Raw genomic sequence first — 23507 nt, forward strand, 5'->3', positions numbered from 1 at the left:
TTCCTTGAAGACAGGGGCACGTCAGGAAGCAATGGTGGAGACACCCTGGGATCTCAGTCACCTCCTTGATCCTAAGGCTACTGCTGGGACTATCCAGCCAGCCTCCAAGCTCCTTTCTAGCCCACCACCCATCCTGTGGGCTGGGAGAGTAGAAGCTCCAGAAAATGGTTTGTTGGCATAAGCTTGAGAAGGATTAACCACCATTGGGGAACTCATTGCTGACGATGATTTTCATACACCAACTCATTCCAACCTCACAGTAATGTGCAAGAGGTATTAGCATCCCCTGAGAGGTTAGAGATAATTAACTGGATGGTTAGCCTCCTTGGGCAGAGACCATGTTTTATTGCCAATGACTGGCGTATAAAAGGTGCTCGATCAGTGTGGAAGGAATGCAGAAATAGATGGACTTGTGTCCCAGGTCACCTGGCAATGAGAAGTGTTGCAGCAAAAGAGCTTCAGTCTCCCAACTCAGACCCGGCGCCCTTTCCAGGGCTGAGGACTGAGGACTGGGAGGTGGGGGAGCTGTTTGTATGCGAAAGAATCTCGCTTCTCTGGATACCCTGAGGCGTATTTCCGGGAGGCTTGCGCTGAGCTCCCTTCAGTTTACTCCCTCGGGGTGGGGGCCTGTAGAGAGCTCTGCGCCACAGAGACAAAAACTGAACTCGTGGCCACCGCCCCGTCCCCCGGCTAGTCTCGTTGGGCCCCAGGACTGAGAAGGGCTGACCCCGGACCCCCGGCGAGAGACTGCGGCCCCCAGCCGTGCGCAGCCCCGCCGGCCGCGCAGCGCCCTCTGGTGCCGGGCAAGGGGACCCGGCAGTCCGGCCCGCTGGCCCGCCGGCGACACCCGCTTGCCGCGGCCCCGGCCCCGCGTGGGCTCCCAGGCCGGGGGCGGGATTAGGGGAGGCAGGAGGTGGAGACTAGCGGGTGGGGGCGTCTCCGAGAAACTCGCGGCCTTCGGCAGCTTCCCGGCCCGGGAAGTGAGCCGGGGTCGGGAGGCCGCAAACAGGAAGTCGGGCTGTAACAAAGAGCGCGGGGGGCGGGGAGCTGCGGGACCTCCGGGGCGCCCGGCGGCGGCGGCGGCGGCTGCGGCAGGTGGAGTGCCGACACAGCGAGAGCGCCGCACCTGCATTTTCCGCCGCGCGGGGCTCCGGGTCTGCCGGGATACGGCTGGGCCAAGGAGCCGAACCGTGCGCCCTGGGCGCGGCCACCCGGGGAAGTCGCATCCTCTCCCCGGGAAGGGACAGTCACAGTTCCCTGAGTGAATCACTTCCATCCCCTTCCCGGAATGCGGCAGGCCACGTGGGACGGAGGGCTGGGTTCGCCGATCCTGCTTAGGAAGGGCTGGGAGAGATGCAGGGACAGGAGAGCCTTGTGTGTGGGTCCCCATCAGAGATGTAGCATCCATCCATTACTGCCTGAGTGTGATGGCCTTATCTAGCCTAGGATGGAGGGAGCGGATAGGAGCCACTGTCCTTTTTTCCTACCCCTTAACCAGTCTGACCTTGGTGCTAAGGCAGGGGAGGGGGCCCTGGTTTAACAAGTAGGATAAAGGCATTCCTCCGGTCACAGCCTCTTACTGACTCATCTCCCCACAGAGAGATGCAGGTGGTTAGGAGCCAGTGGGCCTTGGAAAAGCAGCTGTCCCCAGAGCTGGAGGTCACCATGGGGCCAGATTAGCCTTTGGGCTGGGCACTGCCTCCAGCCTGTTAAGGAACCGCTGAACTCTGATTTCTCTTATGAAATACTCGGGCGAATGAAACGGGCATTTGCTAAACCATGGAGAGCATTTCCCAGTGCTCTGTTTGGCTTTGTTTCTGTTAAGCCTGGGACCTCTCCTGTATACCTGAAGACTCCATCAGGAAAGTCTGGGGTTACCTATGAGAAGGGGCTGGACCCTCAGGGCGTGACCTCCAGGCTAGGGATAGGAGGGCTTCTGCTGTGGCCTGTTCACACCCCAGCTGCTTGGCCCTGCTTCTTCTATGTCACTAGAAGTGGGGATACAGGTTGGAGCTGCTGAATCCGAACCTGTGCTTAGATCCCCTTTTTCCCCAGAAAGCCTATGTGGTGGGCTCTTCCGGCTCCCTGGCTAGGGTATCAGAGCCAGTGAGTGGGTCTGGCTAGTCAGCTACCCTCCAAGGCTCTTCTCGGAGGGGCTGACTGCTGGTGAAGCTCAGCACAGCCTGGCTGTGTGGACGTGCAGGCTCGCGGGTGTCCTACCTGTCCCCCACATGGGAGCCTCGTCATCTGCCTTGTGTCCCAGCCCAGTTTCCCCAGCCCCCAGGGCCCGGGAGCTGCTTTCCTGTTTCATTTTGGGCAGGAAGAGTGAGGTCGTGTTGTTCTTCCCCCTGCTGCCGGCTCAGGCTGTGGGAACGGTTCCCTGAATGCTTTCCTGTTTGATACCCTGTGTGTGCAATGAGGGGAACAGGGAGCAAGAGTGAGGCTTGGAGCGTGTGGGTGAGTGTGGGCGAGCTGAGGTCCCTTGCTCCCAGGTCTCTGGCATAAGCTCCCAGGTCAGGGAGGTCGAGAGCCCACTGCAAGAGGGCACTGCACACACTTGGACTCCATGGGAGCATCTGGTAGGCCTATGTTGCTTTACTGTGGACAGGCTGAGCTGGGAGCATCTGCTTGGCTTTTTGCCAGTAGCTCAATTTTTTCGTCATTTATTCTCCATGCCGTATGCCTGTGACTGTAGAGAGAGGACTGTGGCCCCCTACAGACCACCCCTAGGACCATCCTGCACCTTAGAGGAAGACAGACAGGAAGTAGAGACTGAAACTCGCTCATTAGTGCCTCAGCCAGAGAAACCTGGTCCCAGGGAAGGCTACCTCCTCCTCCTCTCCCTGCAGTCTTCAATAAATTCCTGCAGCTCTGGGCGGACCAGGTGTCCAGACTCAGCACCCTTGCCCAGCTGCAAGGAGTGCAGACCTAAGGTAAGGCGCTCCCCACCAAGACCAGTGCCCTACTGGACTGAGAAAAGAGTATGTAGGTGCCGGTCCATCTAAAACCCTGCAATGGCAGGAGAAAGGACCCAGATGTCATTATGGTTCAGAGACCCCATTGTCCAATAAGTGAATCCTTTTGAAAAGGGGAAAACAGGAATTTCCCCAAATTCCTCTATCTCCCAGGCTGACTAGGGAGCCCCACAACTTTCAGGCTTAAGGAAAGAAAGGAGGATAATTCAGGTCAGGGGGCATATCCCTCAAGTTATGGTGGAAGCACAGGGGGAAAGCCAGCAGGCGGGGAAGGCTGGCATAGGCCTGGGACTGGATGGTGAGACGGGGCTCTGCAAGGACTTGGAAGGAGCCCGCCAGGCCAAGCCCAAGTGCATGCACAGGTCCTGGGGGTTCTGGCAGGGCGGCCAGCAGCAATATGAGAAGGGGAGTCAGAGAGGATAGAGAGAGGATTCCCACTCTGCCGTCACAAAGACAGGACCCAAGAAGTAATAAACTCCTGTACACGTCTGTTCCATATTATAAATACACATTATATACAAAATAATGTTATAAAATGTAGAAAGGTCAGTGCTTCTGATTCTTAAATTATCGAAATACTAGACTCCAAAATAAACTACAAAAAAACAAAATAAAAACTCATATTATTGATTTCTGAAGATCGGCTTCAAGGGCGGTCTGGGGGCAGTAGTGGGTGTAGGCTCAAGGCTGTAGGAATGGTTTGAGGGACGAAAGGGCCTAGGCGGCAACAGCACCTCACTTCTCCCTCGCTAGAATTTCCAGCATCACTGCCCTGAGCTCCCCAGTTGGGCCTGGTGTCCCTGGCTGACAGATGGGGCATGCCCTCCACCTGTCTGCTCACAGGAACCCAGAGGCATGCAAGGCCGGAGGCTGTGGAAGCCAAATGAGTCTTACCAACAGCCCTTCCCAGAGGGCCCTGGCCAGGGAGAAGCTGGAGCGGAGTTATGAGCAAGGCCCACATGCAGTGGTTGCAGGCACGGGGCAGAAAGTGCTCCTCCCGCTTCAGGCGCTCACCTCACCTGCAGGGCAACTCCTGCCAAGAGCCGCACCTGGTGGTATCCTGGCCCACAGATGGCCCTGCCCATACTGGCCTCCTCTCTCCTCTCTGATTTGGACCCAGCTGTCACCATGGAGCCTGGGCCAAAGGCACTTTTGGAAACACAGATGCCAGTGGAGGCCACAGCAGCTCCAGGCCCCAGGGGACCACAGCCTCTCCCTCTGGAACAGAGGCCAGATCCCCAGAGGAGCCCTCTGAAGGCCACAGCTGGCAGGGCAGGTCCCAGTGGCACCTCTCCTCTCTGTTCCCCTGGCTGGCACGGCCGCCAAGCTGATGCCAGACAGACACCCCAACGCGTGGAAGGGTACTGCATCTCTTGGCAAGTTCACAGTCTGTCCAGGTCATGCCATTCCCTCTTCCTCCTGAGAGCAGCACGTTGCATATTAAGAAATGTCCCATCCAGGATGCAATGTAAACAATGCAGAAGGAAGATCCAGCTGCTGGGGCAAAGCTGGGATGTCCTGGGAAGGCTCCTGCCTTATACCTGGGGATCACGTGGAAAGTGGGGAGGTAGGTTACCCTGGAGCACTGGCACTGCCTCCAAGGCTACCCTGGGCCTCCCTGAGAGAAGCCACTCAGCTAGCTGGGGTAAAGAGAAGAAGGTGGGGCAGCCCTTCCCAGACTTCTGCCCTGATACATGCACTGCCTGGGAGCCTATGTTCGTGAGGTGGGCCGGTGGAGGAAGCAGCAGAAGGGGCAGGAAGGGCACACTCTCACCAACTGCTTGAAAGCAGTGCCGGGGAGCTGGCCAGGTGCCTTGGTTGCCCAGCCCAGCACTAACATAGCAAGAGGAGCTAGGCCCAGCTCCTGTTTCACACCCTCTGTGGCAACGAGGCCAGCAGGGACCCAAGAGCCACTGAACCTGGCCTGCCAAGGAGGGGTTCTGACCCACCCGGGGGTTGAAAGTAACCAGGCCTCTTTCCCATCCCCAAATGGCAGGTGGGGACACGCTGGAAGGGAAGGCGAGCCCAGCACTCACCTCTGTGGCAATGACACATTCGTTCCTCTCTTCTGATATCAAACACACAGACTGGTACATGGATTCCCTGGGGGAGCATATCGCTGATATCCGACACTCTGGCTTTTCACTGAGGGAACACAAGACAGGCTGGTGAGGGAGGGATGGGAGAGGGATGGGGGGGCAGATGGAGCGCTAACTTGGATGATGGAGAGCCAAAGGGCCCTGGCAGGGGTGGCTCTGAGAGGACACAGGGACCAAGGATGCCCAATGCTAGCCTGGGGGAGCAGTTAGGAACAGCCCCTTATGACAGCCACAAGACCCCCAACCTTACCAAGGTCTCAGGCCTGAAAAAAGCCAGCACTGCCTCTACAGGCAAGCCATGCAGTGGAAAGATGAAGTCAGAAGAGACACAGTGTGGACATTTGACATTTGTGAATGAATGGATGAATGAATGCATGAGGAAGAGGCATGAAGGACCCCTGGCAGAAATCTTGTTGGAGGAGCTTTCTGTCAGTAGCAAAACTCCCTGTTTGTTTAAAAGCAGTCAGGGGCCTGGTGCCAGCCTTCTGCCTGCCCTGGGGAGCCCAAGGAGTACCATGCAGGGCTCTGTGGCCAGGCCCTGAGCCTCCAGGCGCTGCTCACCTGTGTAACCTCAGTGGTGCCTTCTCCCCTAAGCTCTTATCACTGTGGGAATACTTCCCCGCCATGGTCCCTCGCCCCAGAGGCCCCGGGGCCAGATTATAGTCCAGTGTGTGGTTCTGTTGTTTGCCACAGTTGGACTTGTCCAGGCCACAGTCCACTTCCAGCTCCTTCTTCTGGTTTGTGTTCTTGAGCTGGGCTGCAGGGATCAGGTTGTCCTTCTGGAAGTCTGACAAGTTGTTCATGGCCTCCCTGCCACCATCATCAGGCCGCCGAAGTCGCAGCTGCCGCACTGCCACTGCCACCATGCCCAGCAACACCAGCACCACCACCAGTCCCACGCCCAGAGAGACAGCCACCCAGGGGAAGCTGGGTGGCATGCTCATAGGGAACTCGCAGCGGCTGCCCACAAAGCCATAGGGACAGTTGCAGACGAAGCTGTCCCGGGAGAGGCCAGGGTAGCAGGTGGCCCCATTGAAGCAGGGTCCTGAGACACAGGCATCACCAGGAATAGGCACCTCGCAGCGCCGGCCAGAGAAACCAGCAGGGCAGGTGCACATGAGCCCATTCTCTAGATCATGGCAAGTGCCACCGTGGGCACAAGGGCTGCGGGCACAGTCGCTGATGGGGAGTTCACAGTGGAGGCCTGTGAATCCAGGACGGCAGCGGCACATGCGGTTCGGACCACGGTTCACGCACTGGCCCCCTGTGGGTATATATGGGGCACAAGTCAGCAATCACCTTGGAACCCCCCTGGTGCAGTGCGTAAGTGCCCTACCCAAGATCCCACTACAAAGAGCACTGTACCAAGGGTCAGGAGACCTGGGCTTGAGGGTGCCTCTGGCTCTGTATGCCTCAGTGAGCTCATGTATAAAAACTACTGGCATCTTACAGGGCTTCACAGTAGAATCGAACAGGTATGCTTGGGTTTGAATCTCAGCTGTCTCCCTCAAGCTGAAGGGAACCTGGCACCTGTTGCTTTGCCTTATTCTAAGCCTCAGTTTCCTCACTTGTTAAATTAAAGTGTAATGCTATCCCCTCCATAGGAGATCTCTGAGGGCTAGGTAGAATGATGCATGAAGGGAGGCGCACATGCCTACTATATAGTAAATGCTCAAATAAATAAATGTAATTATCAGTTAATAGAATTAACACAGTGATTAGCTAGAGAACAGACTTCATCTCAGCCCTTCCAACTCGTCTCCAACTCCTGAGGCTTCTCTCCTGCATGGAGCTACCTGCCTGCCTCACGGAAGGTCACCAGGAGGCCAAGGAGACAAAGATAACCAGCATGACTTGCACCCCTAAAAGATGCTGAAGATTTTATTTTTAAAATTTTTTAAGATTTGATTTTTAAGTAATCTCTACACCCAACACCGGGCTCAAACTCAGATCAAACTTGCCCCAAGATGCTGAGCGTTTCAGATGTCTTGTGCCATGCCAGGTTCCAAATGGCCACGGGGCAAGGTGACACCTTCAATAGTAGGGCCCTGACTGTGCCAGCCTCCCTCTAGGAGGGACACAAGATCTCACATGTCCCTCTCCCGAGCCCAGGACTTCCTAGGGAGGGCCAGAGGCCACCCAGAGCCAGGAGAGGGCTCTGATGTGAGGATAAGAAGTGAAGCAGGGTACCCATCTCTCCTCCTCCTAAAGCTTGCACCCACTGCCCACCTGCTCCTCTTCCAAAGCCACCCAGATGATTACATAGGCTCTTCACTGTCCAGAGCAGGTTGGGACCATCTCAGCCTGCCTAGAGGGACAGACCCGGCCTCGCTCCTCTCTTGACCGTCCCTCACCAGAAGGCGCTCTTAGTCCTAAGACTGGCCCACTAGGTTAGCAAGGCAATAAGACTCACCATTGGCACATGGGTTGCTGGTACACCTGTCCACCTTCTTCTCACAGTTGGAGCCCATGAAGTTGGGGGGGCATTCACAGGCATAGCTGGCCCCCTGGTTGCGCTCCCGGCAAGAGCCCCCATTGAAGCAGGGTGAGTCTGCACAGCTCAAAGTGCTGTGTTCACAGTGCAAGCCATAGTAGCCCGGGGGACACAGGCAGCGGTAGCCATCCTCCTGGTCCTGGAGAGAGACCAAAAAGGGGCAAAAGTCAGACCCTGGGGGGTAAGGATGCTAGGCGCTAGACCCCACCTGCCCACAATGTCTGCCCATGGCTGCACGTCCACTGGCCGCCTGGGGTAGGCATGCCTGGGCACTGCCTGGCCAGATCACCGCCAGCCTGAGGCTCACCTTACAGCTGCCTCCATTGCGACAAGGGTTGCTATCACACTCGCTGAGCTCCAGTTCACAGTCCACGCCAGTGTAGCCTGGGCGACAGGTGCAGGTGTAGCTCCGCTGCCCACTGTTGGAGCACGTTGCCCCGTTCTTGCATGGAGAGTGGTGGGTGCAGTAATTGAGATCTGTGGAGGCAGGAACCAGCCAGCTGAGGAGGGCTGTAGAATGCTCCCTACCTCCAGGCTCCATGTAGTGCAGGTTCACTGTCGGTGTTTGGCCCAGAGGCTTCAACTCAAAGTTGTTCTGACCCAACTACCCTCCCTCCTCCTCCAGTCATGTACATCAAGGCACCTTGAACCACATCTAACTGGTGCAAGCAGCCAAAGTTGAAAAAAACCACAGATGGGACAATTGCCTGCTAGGAAGCTTACAACCACTGGCCACCAGGGTAGAATGAAGAGAAGGAAGAGGAGTGGATGGCAAGGCCACATGTTGAGGGGGAAGTCAGAAAAGGTTTCAGGGAGGAGGGGCAGCTGAGATTCACCCGGAAGGAGGGATAAAATTTTAACAGGTAGAAATGGTAGAGAGAGGCCAACGCCACTGTAAGTAGCGGCCAGGTATTTTAAAAAGGGAAATGTGTTACGAGAGTATTTTGAAATATAAGTGTTTGTTTTCTTATTTGAGAAGGACAGGGAGGGAGCAAATGTAGAGCAAATATAGAGACTGTAAGGGCTATGTTTACATATGATGAGTATATGACCGTGTCACCTGGGAGCAAATGTGGGAAGAGGAAAGAGAATGGGCAGGAACCAGGTGTGTATGTGTGTTTGGGGTAGGGGAGAGGAGGGAGAAAGCAACACACACACACACACAGACACACACACAGAATACAGGGGCTGAATTCCAAGCCCCTCATTGCCAGCAAGTCAGAGCCTAGACAAGTTCTTTCTATCCTGGCAAGCCCCCTGCCCACCCCTCCCAAGCCTGGTGCTGGTGTCTCCATGGCAGCAGCCACCCTATTTGACCCTGAAAATGGGAGACACATGCTGCAGCTGGCTACCAGGATGAAGGAGAAGAGGCTCCCTCCCCCCCCCCCCAACGGTTGGGGCTGGCAGACTCCTGTACAGCCAGAAGAGTGACCAGCCGCCCTCCCCAAACCCAGAACTTGACTGTGGGCTCAGGCAGCTGCCTGGCAAGTGCAAATGGGGAAGAACAAGGGAGGCTGTTTCTGCCCACAGCAAGAAGTCGGTTAGATGTCACTCCGCCCAGAGGCGCAGCTCACCCACAGCCTCGGGGCAGCTGGTGGGCACACCCCACCAGACAGCTGTTTGAGGGAGAGCTGCTCAAACAGGGCTGGCAGGTAAGCAAACACTTAGGGGGTTAATAGGTAACTACAAGGTAGAAAGAGGAACTAAGCCCAGCATCCCTCCTCCTTGGCCTTGCTGGAATTTGAGTGCAACTTCCAGGCTGCCAACTTGTCATCCTCTGGGCTTCACCAGCCACCCTGCCTCCCCAGCACCTGAGCAAGAAGGACCCACAATCTCATTCTAGGCCAATTGTCAGGATCCTTAAAAGTCCCAAACTCCTTAAAGGATACGGGGAAAGCCAAGTCAGTGGTGGCCACATAAGAATTGTGACACTTCTGGTTCCCACCCCGTGCCCATCTCTCTCATGCCCTCTGCATCTCTCTTTGCCCTGACTCACCTTGGTCACAGAATAGGCCCCCCCAGCCCTCATCACAGGTGCATTGCCAGGGGATGCTGCAGGTGCCATGGCGACAGCCATTGTGGGGGATGCACTCATTGCACAGGCGTCCCTGCCAGCCTGGGCGGCAGCTGTTGAGCAAAAAGAAAAGCTGACCATGAGGTGAGGGCTTGGCCAGGAGACAGTTCCCTCCTCACTGCTTCCTGTCCCCTACTCACATGCATTCTGCTGGCTTGCTGCAGTAACCATTCTGTTCATGACAGCCAGAAAGACAGACAGCTGAGGAAAGAAAACAGAGCTGGGTGAGGGTGGAATTCCAAGGACTCTGAAGCCCGACTCTCCCTCTCCTGGCCCTGGGGCTGCCCCCCAGCTCTACTGGGCTCACTTCCCACTCCTGGCCTCCCAGAGGAGCCATGGGGGCATAAAGGGAAACAGTGGCACAGGGAAGGAGAATCCAAGCTGGATGGAATGCAGTAACAGGGTCATTTGGACTCTGGCAAGATGGGGAGGAGCACTAAGAAGAGAGAGGTCAGAGTCCACACCTGTCCTAAGCATCCCCACCTGTTCCTGAGGCCCAGCTAGTGGGCAGCCCAGAACTGCTCAGTGAGGGAGGTAGGCTGTGGCCGGAGAGAGGCCACTGGGTTTGCTCCAGGGACCCCCCCCCACACACACACACCAGGTAGACAGGAGCTTGGCTGCTTACGCTGTTCGCAGTACTCCCCAGTCCAGCCGGGCAGGCAGGACAGGCTGCCATCTGGCTGGCACACGTAGTGGCCGAAGTGGTCATTACGCTTCTTGCACAGGCGTGAGCAGCTGTCCCCATAGTAGTTGTCACTGCAGATGACCCGGTAAGAGTAGCGCAGCCTCGTGGGAGGGCTGGTCTGCTCGTCCAATAACCAGTTCTTGCCCACAGCTAGGGAGCCCTGGATGGCGATCTTGCTGATAAGCGCGTCTGGTGGCAAGGCCTCTGAAGGGGCAGAGGGCCAGGTCAAGGAAGGGCAGCCAGTCCCTGAGAGTGCCAGCAACTGCTGGATCAAACCAACAGTCCAGATGATCCCCACCTGCCAACAAGCACAGGCCAGAGGAACCCAAGCGACCCACTGCTTAGCTTCTAGGTGTGTGTGTGTGTGTGTGTGTGTGTGTGTGTGTGTATGCGCGGGTGGGTGCTGAATGCCTGATACCATTCAAAAAAGGGACAATAGAAGGGTGTTAAGATATCCCAGTGTTCTGGAGGCAGACAGACCAAGAAAGAGGAAAAGAGGTCAAAATGAGGAAGGAAAAAAAGAGAGAAAGAAAGAAAAAGGAAAAAGAAAAGAAAGCCAGGCTGGAAGGACACTGTGAGCAAGGGGTCCTCTGGTGCCCATTCAAGGGTTCTGTCCTCAGAGATGGGTAATGCTTTTCTTTTTCCTTTTCAAAGTGAGAATTGTTGTGCTGCTGAAATATCCTTTTCCTCTGTGTCAGAACAACATCCCAAAGCCATTATTCCCTTTCCAAAGGAGCGGAATTCGCAAAAGGTGTAAAATACAGGAAGGGGCCCGTCAGCGGCGCTGGCAGCTTCGGCCTTTCTCACCGCCGTGCTCCCCGCGTTCCCACGCCAAAAATAACCCGCAGGAAACGCAATTGTGCTCAGAGTCCAGGCAGCGGGCGGAATCCGAGCATCCAGCGCGGGGCGCAGTTCCAGGCTGAGCTTAGCGTCCTGCCCCCCGTCCCCCACCTCCACCCCGCACTTCCCCCGCCTTTTACAGGTTAACTCTTTCGGCGCTGCGCTGTGTCGCCCCCCTGTGGCGGCAGAGCGAGCTACTCACCTGGCCTCAGGTCGTCTCCTGGCGCGTGCCAAGCTTCGATGATGAGTGAGAAGGTACCCTGGAGGCCAAAGGAGGGGGCGGGGGAAGACAGAGAGAGAGCGAGATGAGCAAGGGGGGAGATGGGGGTGCCTTGCGGCAGCGGGTTTAATTAATCTAATTGCAAGATACAGTTACGGCTCCCGGGTCAACATAACGTGTCTGCGCGCCGCATCGCGGGACCAGGGAATATGAGAGGAGAACCCTGAGTGGGACAAGGGTTAGGAGATAGGGGAATGTTAGCGAGTCATTCGAAGGTGGGAAACGCGCCGGGGTAGTAGGTAATAAAAATCATCCCAAGAGTTGGGAGAAGAGAGGCCTTAGAACCGGGAAGAGGGAGCCTGGTGAGAGCTTTCCTGAGGATGAGGTCCCAGGAGAGAGTCGGAAGAAAGTATCAAAAGAGAGCGCCCTTTGTTTTTTGTTTTGTTTAGTTGGAAGCGAGGAAATCTGGGGAGAGGGCTTTGGGCCCAGGGAGCCCCCTTCACGTCTTTCGTGACCTCCCAGTGCTCCCAGGCTGTGCTCACCGGCCAGGTGAAATTGAAAGGGAGTTGAAGAGGGTTGCGTCCCCCGCCGCTACTATCGTCCCCGACGGCGAAGGAGTTGGTGCCCAACACAGGCGTCGAGACGCTGCCAAAGGTGCAGGGCCCGGGCGAGACGACCGCCTGGAAGTGCTTAAGGCAGACGCGGAAGAAGGTCCTGCAGCCGGGTTCGCATGGCCGCCCGCTAGCCAGTACGCCGCGCTCGTTGGCAAACTCCTGCAGCTGCAGCTGGAAGACTCCGGAGCCGGCTGCGCGCTATTGCACAGAGACCGAGGGAAGGAAGAAGGGGAGCGGTCAGCTCGGCAGACGCCCGGGGCTCAGGCTCAGGGAGCGGCGGGAGGGGGTGGAGGGGGCGCGGGACGTTACCTGCTGCCAAAGTGTCACCAGCAGCAGTAGCGCCCAGCTAAAGGCGCTACGGGACGCGGCTGCCATCCCCTGGAGCGTCGCTCTCTCCCCGCGCCCGCCCTGTAGCTGGCTTCGTTTGGGACGCCGCTTTCCCGCGCGTCTATCCGCCAGAGGGGTCCCTGAGAAGCCAGGCTCTTCTGGGGCTTTCCTCCCGCTTCGCCTTCTCGCTAGCTCTGCTCCAGCTGCGGCGGTAGGTAATCCAGGTGAGGGCGGCTGGGCGGTGGCCGGACTGAGGACGTGTCCTCGGGCTAATCCTGGGGCTGCAAGCGGGCTAGTGCCCGGGTACAGCGCACTGAGGCGGTTCGAGCTGCGGCTCTTGGCCTCGTGTTTCCAGCTTGCGCTCTGAGCCGCTACTGAAACCTGCGCGCTCGGGAGCCTTCCTTATATATATTGGCTCCTCTCTTCGCCGCCTGTCACTCAGAACCCATGGTCACTCTCCCCTCCCCTCCGGGCCTCCAGCGCTACAGCCCCAGCACGGCCTGGAGGGGGCCTCCGCCCCCGCCATCCCCCGTCTCCGTCAGCCAGTCAAACACAGGTCCCCGCCCCTCAGTGGCGCTCTCAGCCCCTAGGTCCCCTAAGTCTGCGCGTGCCAAAGTGACCAGTTCTCCGCGACCAAGGGGTTACGGGTCGAGACCCCGGCGATGGGAGGAGGGGGGGGGCCTGGGGGAATGGGGCGGGAGGTGAGAGAGTGGTTCCCGGATGGTCTTGGAGGCGGAGACACTGGGGAGTCCCGGTAGGCGGTCTGTCAGCAGCCGGCGCTAGTTACCTTCAGCCTTTGAGCAGGTAAAAGAAACTTAAGCTCGCAAAGCGAAAATAGCACGGAAGGACTGGGATCTTCTTCTTCCCGGAGCTTCGGAAGCTGTAGTCTCCTCGGCCCGCAACCTGTGAGCGCCCACCCACCTCGCGTCCCCAGCGCAGCAGGGAAGCCAGCGGACGCTTTAACCTCTCAGTGACCACACTGGCCAAGGCGAGGGACTTGAGTCTAAGACTGTGGGGCTCTCAGGGGCTCCCACCCTCCACCTGGTAGGCGTCTCCCTCCCTACTTGCGGGGGGCGTGTCCAGCGCGTGCCTTCTCCCTTCTGCCCCCAGCCTGGGTTCCACTGGTGCCAGCCCCTAGACGCGTGGTCCGGGAGATGAGGGAAGGGGGCGTGGTCCCCGAGGTCTGAGAAGGGGGGGGCGCGTCCTCAGCTGTATGGTAATGAGAGTCTGACCCCGCCTCCAGCGCCTCGCCTCACCTGGGTTCTGCTTCAATTCCACTGCCCACCGTCTCCCCCCACCCCAGCAGCCCCAAGCCCCTTCCCGCGTCCTGTCGCTCCGTTGGGGCAGGGTGGAACTCCCCCGGCTCCAGCGTTGGCTCAAGCCACTGGAGAGTCCTGGTGAGGGGCTGAGGTCGGGCAGACCCGGGTCCTCTCCTCATAGGGGCAAGATGCAGAGTGGAACTGAAAGCGCGCGGACTAATTTGAGTTTCAGGCGGCTTCACCCGTCTCGCCTTCGCGGCTCCCTTGGGTGGCCCCACTTCTCCGAGCGGCGGCAGTGCAGCTGCTTTCCCGGAACCCGGCATGATCCCCGGAGGCCTTAGACCGGGGAGAGCCGCCTTCTCCCAGTCTCGGGGGTGCTGGGGATCTCTCTCTCTGCGACGCTGAGGGCAGCGGGGGCCCGGTGGCTTCAGCTGTCAGCCCGCCCGCACAGCGATGGCTGTCGTCTAGCGATAAGATCGGAGCGGGGGTGGGGGAGGGGAGAGGCGGTGGGCAGGGACGCGGCGCGGGCCCGGGGGGAAGGCCGTAGGGGGGGGGAGGTACGGCAGTGGAGCACAACAGCTGCCTATGCCTCGCACGGTCTGATTTTTTTGAGTTGTGGGTGGTGTTGGAGGATTGGGGGGAAGGATGAGAAACAAGAGGTTGGGAGCGTGGGTTGGGGGAGGGGCGAGATGAGGAGATGGGCTCCGGGGTCCCCCACGCACGGCCACCCCTCCCAGCCACCATCTGGCGCGAGCGGGTTGGCGTGGGGAACCGAGGTGGGGCGGGGGGCCGGCAGATGGGCCCAGGCTGCGCTCCAGAGTTAATGTAGGTTATGGGCAGGCGGAGTCCCCAGGCCCGAGGGAGGGGGAGCCCAGGGCTTGCCTCCCAGCGATCCTGACAAGTGGGTTCCCCACCCTCTCTCCACCCATCCTCTATGATCCCTAGACCTGCCTAGGATGCCAAAGAGTGTTCCTCGCTCTCCTCTGAGCTGGCATCCATCCCTGCCTAGTTCTGTCCGCTTCCACCTCCAAATCCTAGCCTAGGAGTTCAGAAGAACTCACTCCTTTTCTGACTCTGGCGCTTGTCTGACCCTCAAGAGACACATCCAGCCCTATGGGATGCATCTTGCTCAATACTGGTAGATCTGGAACACTCTCTACCCCTGTTACACATCCTGACTAATGTGCCCCAAAGCACTTTGCAAATAGTCAAGGACCAAACAGAGGTATTATTATCCTCAGGGATGCAAAATGCAAGAGATCCCAGAGACCTAGAAATCCTCTTTGAGGAGGAAAGGGTTAAATTCTCCTCATCATCAAAAGGCATTTATGAAGCATCTATTTGCCACTTGGGCACTGTCCCAAAAGTTCATTATCCTGCTAAGATGCCACCCTTGGCCCTGAAAAGCCACCAGTGCTCCAGTCTGCTGGAGTCCCTCTTTGCCCACATTTGCTGAGCAAGAAAGGGTCCTGCTGCAGGCCCAGAACTGAAATGCAAATATCCACAGCTGGGACTCCTCTCTTTTTCTCCCACTCCAGACCAGAAGAACCCAGCATGTGTCCTGGGGGCCACCAGGAGCAGGAGGCCGTGAGGCCATCGGAGGCTGCAAATCACATGGAGTTGGACCCACCTGGGTGTCTACTGCCCCTGCCCCTATGCTGATGCTTGGCATGGGTGCAAGCCTCAACTGACGTAGGCTACCCTGGACTGACTGTGGACCTTCTAAAAGTCCACTGGCCCTCATCTGGACTCGCGCTGACAACGTCAGGAGCCGGAGCAGGGTTCAGTCCTGGCATCGTGCAAGGCCCACAGCCTCCCCTGCAGGGCACTTCTGCTTCTGTTACCCTCTCCTTTGGCTGCTGCACACAGCCCCCCAGCAGGCACCACCCGCACCTGGGACTTTGAAGCGCCAAGGTTGCCTTCCAGCCATGCCCCTAAGCTGACCCCGGGTTTTCGGGGTACAACAGGGGCTGTATAGAGCCTCTGGACCCCTCCCCCACTAGGTAGCCTTGCTCGCCCCCCAGCCCCCGAGCCAAGAGCGCAGCTCCGAGGCTTCCAGCGTCTTTTCGCCCTCCCCCTACTCCCGTTCTCCGCCGGGCAAACTGCGCCCAGGTAGGAGCACGGCTGAGGCCTGGCCACAGAGCCCGCTGGGCAGGCCAGGGGCGGGGGAGCGGGCCTGGTTTGGGCGGGGCGCTTAAGCCTTGAGGGGCGCCGCTGCGGTCGCTGCAGAGAAGGGGCCACGTGCAGGGAGCCGCGGCCGGGGAGCTGCACAGAAGGCGGGGAGATTTGCAAACTGTTGCTGCCACATGGCTGCTCCTTTCGATCCATTCACATTGAAATGAGGCCGGCGCGTGCCTCATCTGCCGCAGGGCGCTGCCACGCGTCAGCCCGGCCCGCCGCGTGCCAACTGGGGCAGTGGGGCTGGCAGGGCCTGCCAGCCGTGGGGGCGCAGCCCGAGCCCTGAGGCCAGGAGGGGGGAGGGGAAGGGAACCGAGTTATCCTAGCCGCTCAGGCGCCGCAGTTTTTCGCGGACCTTGGCCCTGCAATTGGGATCGAGCCGACGAGAAAGGCCCGGGACGGACGGGTTTCGGAGGGGGGCCAGGATCGATGCCGCCGCTCCCCGCAGATGCGCCCCGGCAGCGCTACTCTCCATCTGCCGCTGCTCGCACCTGCCGGTCAATAAATCGATTTTACAATTTAATGCAGCAGCTTCCCGCCCGCCTGGGACAGATGCCGCCGCAGAACCACCTCCGCCCTCACCCCTCCCCTCGAGGGGCGCCAGCGGTTAGGGCAGGGATTCCCGCTCGGCAGGCGGTGCCCCGCGGGGCCTCCTTCACCTTTCTCAAGTCCCTACAAGGAACTGCGCAGGGTCTTTCCCGCGGAACAGAGTGGGTTTCCCATAGGACAGGCCTGAGGCTGATGGAGGAGAAAAGATGATGACATAGCGGTGGCCTTGAGGACTCATTTGGGGGCTTCATGGGGGAACAGGATGCAGTGGCTGATGACAAGATGTGAGAGCCCCTGTAAGGAGAAAGGGGTAGGACCTGGGGCGTGGACGTTGAGAGACACTGAGTCCTGAAGCCTCTCCATGACAGTGATGCGGGGAGGGCTGAGCTGGAATGGGGGCCTCTCCCCAGCGCCCGCTCTGGCTGAGTCTGGTGAATAAGCATAACATGGACCTGGTTTTTGGCACTTCTCAACCATGTGATCTTGGGGCTTGTAATTTATTTTAATTTAATTTAATTTAATTTAATTTTTTAATGTTTATTTTATTTTTGAGAGGGAGGGAGGGGGAGAGAGAGAGAGGGAGAGAGAGAGAGAGAGAGCCGGGGAGGGACAGAGAGAAAGGCAGACACAGAATCCAAAGCAGGCTCCAGGCTCTGAGCTGCCAGCACAGAGCCGGACATCGGGCTCGAACCCACGAACTGCTAGATCATGACCTGAGCTGAAGTTGGCTGCTTTACCAACTCAGACACCCAGGCACCCCTTATTTTTTAATGTTTATTTATTTATTTTTGAGAGAGAGAGACAAAGAGAGAGAAAATGAGTGTGAGCAGGGAAAGGTCAGAGACAGAGAGAAAATCCTAAGCAGGCTCCACAGTCAGCACAGAGCCTGATGTGGGGCTCGAACTCAACAAACATGAGATCATGACCTGAGCTGAAATCGAGAGTCCAATGCTTAACTGATTAAGCCACCCAGGAGACCTATTTTTATTTTATTTTTTAAAAAGTAGTTTTAAATGTTATTTTTAAGTAATCTCTACATCCAACATGTGCTCAAACTCGCAATGCCAAGATCAGGAGTCACATGCTCTACTGACTGAGCCAGCCAGGTGCCTCTCTTGGGGCTTGTAATTTAACTCTGACTCAAGCCCCTCAGTTTTCTGTGCAATGGGGATAATAATAATAGTGACTAGGGAGAGTGACTGAGGGACTATATCTGATTACACATTTGCAGGTCTCAATAAACATTAGTTGCCTTTCCCTCAGGTGACATCCTGACAGCCAAGGGCAGACTTGGAGTAGAAGGGAGATCCCTGACATCAAATGAGGTCCAGGAGGAAGGGAAGAAAAAGGGATAGCTGGAGGCAAATAGTCATAAGGGATGAGGCAAGAAAGCAAAGGGCAGAAAAAAAGCAAGGAAAGCCAGGTGGGGCATGGAAAGGAGGTGGACCTAGTAGAAAACCTTGACTGTAAGAGTCTTTAGTGGGAACAGGATATGATAAGGTTCTTGGCTGGAGGGAGAAGACTGAAGCTTGAAGAATGGGTTTGGAGAAGAGATGAAGGTTGGAAGAACCAACTGCCCATGGCCTTGACCTTCCAGAGATATTTCTCCTGCTAGGGCCAAGTGTGGGTCTTAAGATGGCAGCCCTCCGCCTTCATAGGGTGTTTTAAAGCAGAGATGTGTAGGAGGAAGGAGAAGTCAACTTCTGAATTGCCCTGGTCATTGAGGCTCCTGGCAACTCAGGGGACTCAGCCCTCCCCACATCACCGAGAGGGCTGGGTGGTCCAAAGACTGGGCTGGACTGTCCACTGGATGGTGGTTCATGACTGATGACCCAACGTTTCAAAGAATGGATGTCTGAATGGGTAAGATCATTGAGCATGAGGCAGAGTGCCTGCTCTGGCTCCTCGTGAGATCAGGAGGGCCTCCCACGTTCAATCTCCTTGGTTCCCAGGAGCCCAAGGTCTGAGGCTAGCCCCACACTCTGTCTCCTTTGCCTTCTTGGAAGACCAGCGCCGCTGGCACCTGGAGCTGGAGTTATTGGTGTGGACAGGGCCCTCCTAGGAGAACATTTTAGCATGCAGAGACAATGGGCTCAAGAGAGGAGAAGCTGAGGCCCCTGACCTGAGAAGCCCCTCTTCATTGTATAAGAAGGAAGCTCTCCGCAGGCCTCCTGTGTGCTGATCAAGAGAAAAGGAGAGAAAGGAGGAGCAGGGTGGAAACCTCCTAGCTGAAAGCAAGGTCCTCACTGGTGGTGATCCAGCAGCTGCCCCAGCTTCATTTGCCAAACCCAGGGGATGCCTGGAAAGCTAGGGTCAGGAGCCATGCAGCGGGTATTTCCAGACACAGAGGAGTCCGGGGTTTATGGTAGCCTCCACGGCAACTTTCCCAGAGCCCCTGGCTTCCCCTTCCCTTGCTCCTTCCTGTCCCCACCCTAGTGAATGAACAGGGAGGCTCAGGGCAAGACAGGGAAGGCTCAGAGAGGCCTCTGCGTGGGGACCCTCAGGCTGCAGGCCAAGCCCCAGCCTACCCTTGACTCCTGCCCAGATCCCTCAGGGTGTGGAGGCCCCTGACAGGTGGTTTACAGGCTAGAGAGCAGAGGGTACAGGGCAAAGACACTGCTAAGCATGATGGGACTGAGAGAGAACCTTCTGCCAATTTGTGCTGAAGGATGGAGGGAGTGGGGGCAGCGCCTGAAAGCAAAGGTTCATCTGGGCCCTAGATCTTAGACTGGCTTCCCTAGCTGAGGTTTTTCTTTCCCGGAAGAAGCCTCCTCATGCACTCACACTCGTCCTCTCTCCCCTGGCTGGCCTGTCTCCACTGTGCTCTCCTCTTGCCCCTCCCCAGCATACAGATCACTTATCTCTGAAACCTCTCTTCTCTGTAAACTTTGATAGGTGGGAAGCTCTCCCCAGCCCCACTCTCCCACTCGGCCCTCACTCCCCTCTTCCGGCTTTGGCATTCCATTACCATCCAGGTTCAGTGTTGTCCCTGACCCCTTGGTGTCCCCAGGTCCTTGTGTGATCTTCACCTTCCTCCACCGAGCAACAATTCATCTCCTGGAAGGAACTCTGACCTCTCATTTCTCCACACAGCCTCTGATCTCTGATCCCAGCTGCTACTCAGGACTTGAAGCAAGCAAGAGATAGGGTACAGGCAGCCCTAGGAACCCGGGAGTGGGGGCTACTCAGACAGCCTCCCTGGAGGGAAGGGTCAGGCCTGAACCAGGAAGTGCTGTGTTTCAAATACTCTCATGGAGAGAGAAAGACATCAGGGACAGGTGCCAACTCCGAACAGCTGCCTGAGCAGGCAGGGCATGGCTCCCTGGAGAAGACTGAGGAGGAATCTGACAGCCATGGTCAAGTAGGTGATGGGTCTTTAGCAAAGGATGGTGGCTGGCTGTCTCCTTCTTCTCCCATGGTCAGAATGAGAGGAAATGGGCTTCAATTATGGCAGGAAGGACTTAGGTTAGACATATGGGAGAACTTCCTATGACAGTGTCTACACTATGTATCCCAGTTATTCATCCAGGTTGAACTCTCCCCTGGAGTTGATGAGAATTGCATGTTGATGCTTGCTAATAAGTAACTTGCCTTGCCTGTGATTAGCAAAGAATCTCCAGCCCATAGAATTCTCATGTTCAGACTGTCCCCAGGGAAGAAGTCCAGAGAGGCCTGGGAGGCACCAGGACCAGAGCATCCTCTCAGCCCCAAGAAGTTTTTTGGACAATCTTAGGCCACTGTGAGCCAATGCCACTTTGCCTTTCCTGCCCCCAGCCTTCTGGCCACCACTGTCGAAAAACAAGCCTTATGGAGCTGTCCAGCCACACGAATTTTGCAGCAAAGGGGCTGGCTGGATTTAAGGTCTGGGACCTCATAGAGAGTTTCTAGAGCAATGGTGAATACTCAGGGCCTCCAACACCAGGGGTTTCAGTAACAGCCTCAGTTAACTCTATACATTTAGAAATAGGCTTTGACTCTCTATTGTACCCACTCACCCCAGTCTCCTGAGTCCTGCTTGAGCAGCATGAATACTCCTGTCATTGGAGCCATTCTGCCACCAAGATCCCTGTGTTGCCTTATGGCCAACTCCCCCCCCCCCCCCCCCCCCCCCGCCTCTTGCTTCCCCTCCTCTCCTAGGTGGCCTCATCACTACCACCATTACCATAGCCCTTCTCCAGGTAAAGAGGAAGCTAGGGAAACCCAGGACAAATCATCAAACTGCCATGAAAAGAAGAGAATGCAGGGGTGCCTAGGTGGCTTAGTCGGTTAAAGTGTCCGACTCTTGATCTTGGCTCAGGTCTTGATCTCAGGGTTTCTGAGTTCAAGTCCCATATTGGGCTCCATGCTGGGTGTGGAGCATACTTAAAAATAAAATAAAACAGAAGAAAGAAGAGAATGCAGGCAAAGATGTGTGTGCACCCCATGGCTGGCTTTCTCAGGGCCACATGTGTATGTGAGTTTGGGTCCATCAGTCAGCTGGTTTTGGAAGAGGTCTACCATGTGCCTAGCACTAGGCTAAGGGCAGTGATGCCAAGAGGAACATGGGAGGTGGAGATGATATCAAGGCCCATGAAAAGAAATGTGATGACCTTTGGAACCGGGATTCAGAGAGGGAGTGGGGCTTCAGGGGTGAAGAGTGGCTTTGTGGGAGAGGAGGATTGCACTGGGGGTGGATGGAAAAAAAAAAGAGTGGATCTTAGAGAAAGAGGGGGCATTCATGGCAGGGAGAATGGAGAGAGGAAAAGTATCAGGGTGGAAATGAAGTAGGTAGAGCGGGAGGAGATTTCACCTGTGGAGGGTGGGACATGAGGTTAGATAGTTAGGGTATGGAAACCTAGCAGACAAATTTAGACTTGACTGAGGGGCACTAGGGAGCCTGTGGGTTCTTGAGCAGAGGAGGGCGGTCAGCCACCACCTGGCAGTGGCATGCAAGGTGGTCTAGAGCAGGGAGGTACGAAGGGAAGGTTAGAGGCAGCTAGGAGGCTATCTGCACCTCTGGCTGGTAGTCAGGTGTGCACTGATGCCAGGGTCCTGCCCCTGAGGTGACTGGATACCTGAGAATGCCAGACCCCTGATGACCTGCTGGGATAGACCCCACACTTTTCTTACCAGCATCTGCTTTCTCCTCACAGCCCTCACTTTCCATCCAGATAGAGCCCTGCAAACATGACCAGTATCAGGGCTCCCCGGCTCCGGTGCTGAGGGTGGGGGCCACTCTGGCCATGCCACTTTCCCTGAAAGTCCTTCCTCCTTCCTCCTTTTTCTCTCAGAGCCTTGAGGCTATGCCCAGACTTGCCTGGAAGAAGAGAAAGGGTTGGATCAGGCCTGGGTTCATCCAACCTCTGGCCTAGATCCCACGAAGGAAATCCATAGGTGTCTCAAGAGGCTCAGGGTGAAGTGAGCTCTCAAGGATATCTAGACCAACCCCATATTCTGTAGCCAAGAGGTTGAGTGTCTCCAGGGATAGGATCCTCACCCCCTCCCAGGCTGATCCTGCTCTTTAGATAGTTCTAGTTATAGAAAGTACATCCACTTATTGACCCAAAAGTCCTGCTGTGGTCGTTGTGGGCTGGTGGTGTGGGAGGACTCTGGGCTGGGCCTCCCTGAGGAGGAAAGACACTGCCACAGGGAGAGTCCATCAGTCTCTTGGATCTGGGGTGGCTCTGCTGTGTCCTGTGAGCCCCCTGCTGCGCCTGCTTGGCGCCCTGGGCTGGAGCAGTTTAAGCGTGAGAAGCCCCGGTCAGTTCCCAGCTCGGCCCAGGGGTGGGGCAGCCAGGGTGAGGCCAGCCCTGGTCAGCCCTTCTCAGCCTCACCGGAGAGGCCAGGCTCAGGTCAGCTTGTCGCAAGGGCCGTCCCTCCCCAAGCTGAGATCATCGCCCTCCGGCCTCCATGGCAGCCCCCACCCCCAGCTGAGCTCACTGCCCTGGCCCGCTGGGGGACATTGTTGTCCCCGGGCCCCTCCCCCGGGCTCAATGAGCTGTTTGTTGGCATGTCCGGCGCGGGCAAGGGGAGGGCGGGCACAGGGCGCCCGCACACAATGGGGATTCCGTCCATTCTGAGGTGGCTGCGGGAACCAGGCTGGCTTTGTCCCTGGGACCCTCATTCCCACCATTTAGCGGAGCCGGAACTCCAGGCGGAAGGCCCCGTATAAGAACAACAATGTCGTCACCCTGTCTGTGGGGGAGGGTGCTGCAGGCCAGAGCTCCTGGGACCCAGAGGATCCACCGTCTGGGGCAGCCTGAGGGGCACTTGGGACAGGCCTTAGGGCTGAGGCTGTGCCTCAGATCTGAGGGAGGCTGAGGCAGATGGGTACTCCCCTACTTGCCTTGCCATTCCATCTGCAGCCCGTGGCAAGCATGGAAGGGGGCTCCCTGGCACCTCCAGCCATGCTCAGCTCCTCCATGTGCAAAGGTGAGCCCTAAGGTGCAGAAGGTACTAATGCATCCTGTAAGCCCTATTGCGTGGTGTGCCATGGAGGGGCTGAGTTAGGGGCAGCCTGACCTGCAGGCCTTTGTGAATCCAACTTGGCCCAAAGGCCTTTGCTCAAAGCTGGGCTCGGGCCCATTTCTGGGCCACTAGCCTGGTTAGCCTGCCCCTTCGGAAGTGGCGCTGGCTGCTCAGACAACAAGTGTTTATTTTGTAGTTGCGGGGGGGCGGGTGGACAGGACGTCATGGCGTTTCCCTCCTGCCTAGTTCTGCAGTGGTTCTCACAGTCTGGGCACTGGTGACATCACCAGCCTTTCCTCCTCAGCCCTGGCCTCCTTGCCTCCCCCTCCCACCCTACCCCATGCATGGTCTGGCCAAGCTATGCAGTTCTGAAGCTCCTGCTTCCGGTGCAGGCACTTCTGAGCAAGTCCCCATGAAGCGTGTGAGTAGCCAGGAGGTATCAGACCATCCCCTTGTCACTGCCCTTGGCTTTCAGGCTGAGCCTAGAGATAGCCCCTCTGTGTTCACCCTCACTGGAATGGTCGGTGTCCCACCCGGGCACGCGCCTAGTGCGATGCTGGCCCTTTAAGGGTCTTGGGAAGCCAGAACAACAGGAAATCCAAACGGCCTCATTAGGCAGCTCGGAGCTCAGCACAGTAATTAGTGCCCTGAAAACAAAACAAGGAAAAGCAGGTGGTGGTGCCCCCCCTCAATCTCGGCTGCCCCCGGCATGGCCTGTTAGTACCCAGAGCTAGGCAGCTGGGATT

At 57.2% G+C, this 23507-nt stretch overlaps 1 protein-coding gene across 1 annotated transcript; it reads right to left on the reverse strand.

The window, feature by feature from the left end:
- Positions 1–3443: 3443 nt before the first annotated feature.
- DLL4 (delta like canonical Notch ligand 4) lies at positions 3444–12811 on the reverse strand. Its single transcript, XM_043555629.1, has 11 exons — positions 12311–12811; positions 11930–12199; positions 11370–11427; positions 10268–10531; positions 9783–9843; positions 9565–9695; positions 7876–8045; positions 7488–7707; positions 5636–6338; positions 5012–5120; positions 3444–4516 (listed from the first exon to the last, which is right to left on the reverse strand). The coding sequence occupies exons 1-11, from the start codon at positions 12374–12376 to the stop codon at positions 4511–4513; spliced, it is 2058 nt and encodes a 685-aa protein (XP_043411564.1). The 5' UTR covers positions 12377–12811; the 3' UTR covers positions 3444–4510.
- Positions 12812–23507: the final 10696 nt, after the last annotated feature.

The sequence above is a fragment of the Prionailurus bengalensis genome, chromosome B3 (assembly GCF_016509475.1).
Source record: "Prionailurus bengalensis isolate Pbe53 chromosome B3, Fcat_Pben_1.1_paternal_pri, whole genome shotgun sequence".
Classification (NCBI taxonomy): Eukaryota; Metazoa; Chordata; class Mammalia; order Carnivora; family Felidae; genus Prionailurus; species Prionailurus bengalensis.

Excerpts from the sequence above, each read along its gene's own strand:
- DLL4 (XM_043555629.1), bottom strand. The coding sequence starts at position 12,376 with ATGGCAGCCGCGTCCCGTAGCGCCTTTAGCTGGGCGCTACTGCTGCTG. Across the intron at positions 11,428-11,929 it reads CTTTCAATTTCACCTGGCCG|GGTACCTTCTCACTCATCAT; the intron begins GTGAGCACAGCC and ends TTTGGCCTCCAG. Across the intron at positions 8,046-9,564 it reads GGGCCTATTCTGTGACCAAG|ATCTCAATTACTGCACCCAC; the intron begins GTGAGTCAGGGC and ends CTGCCTCCACAG.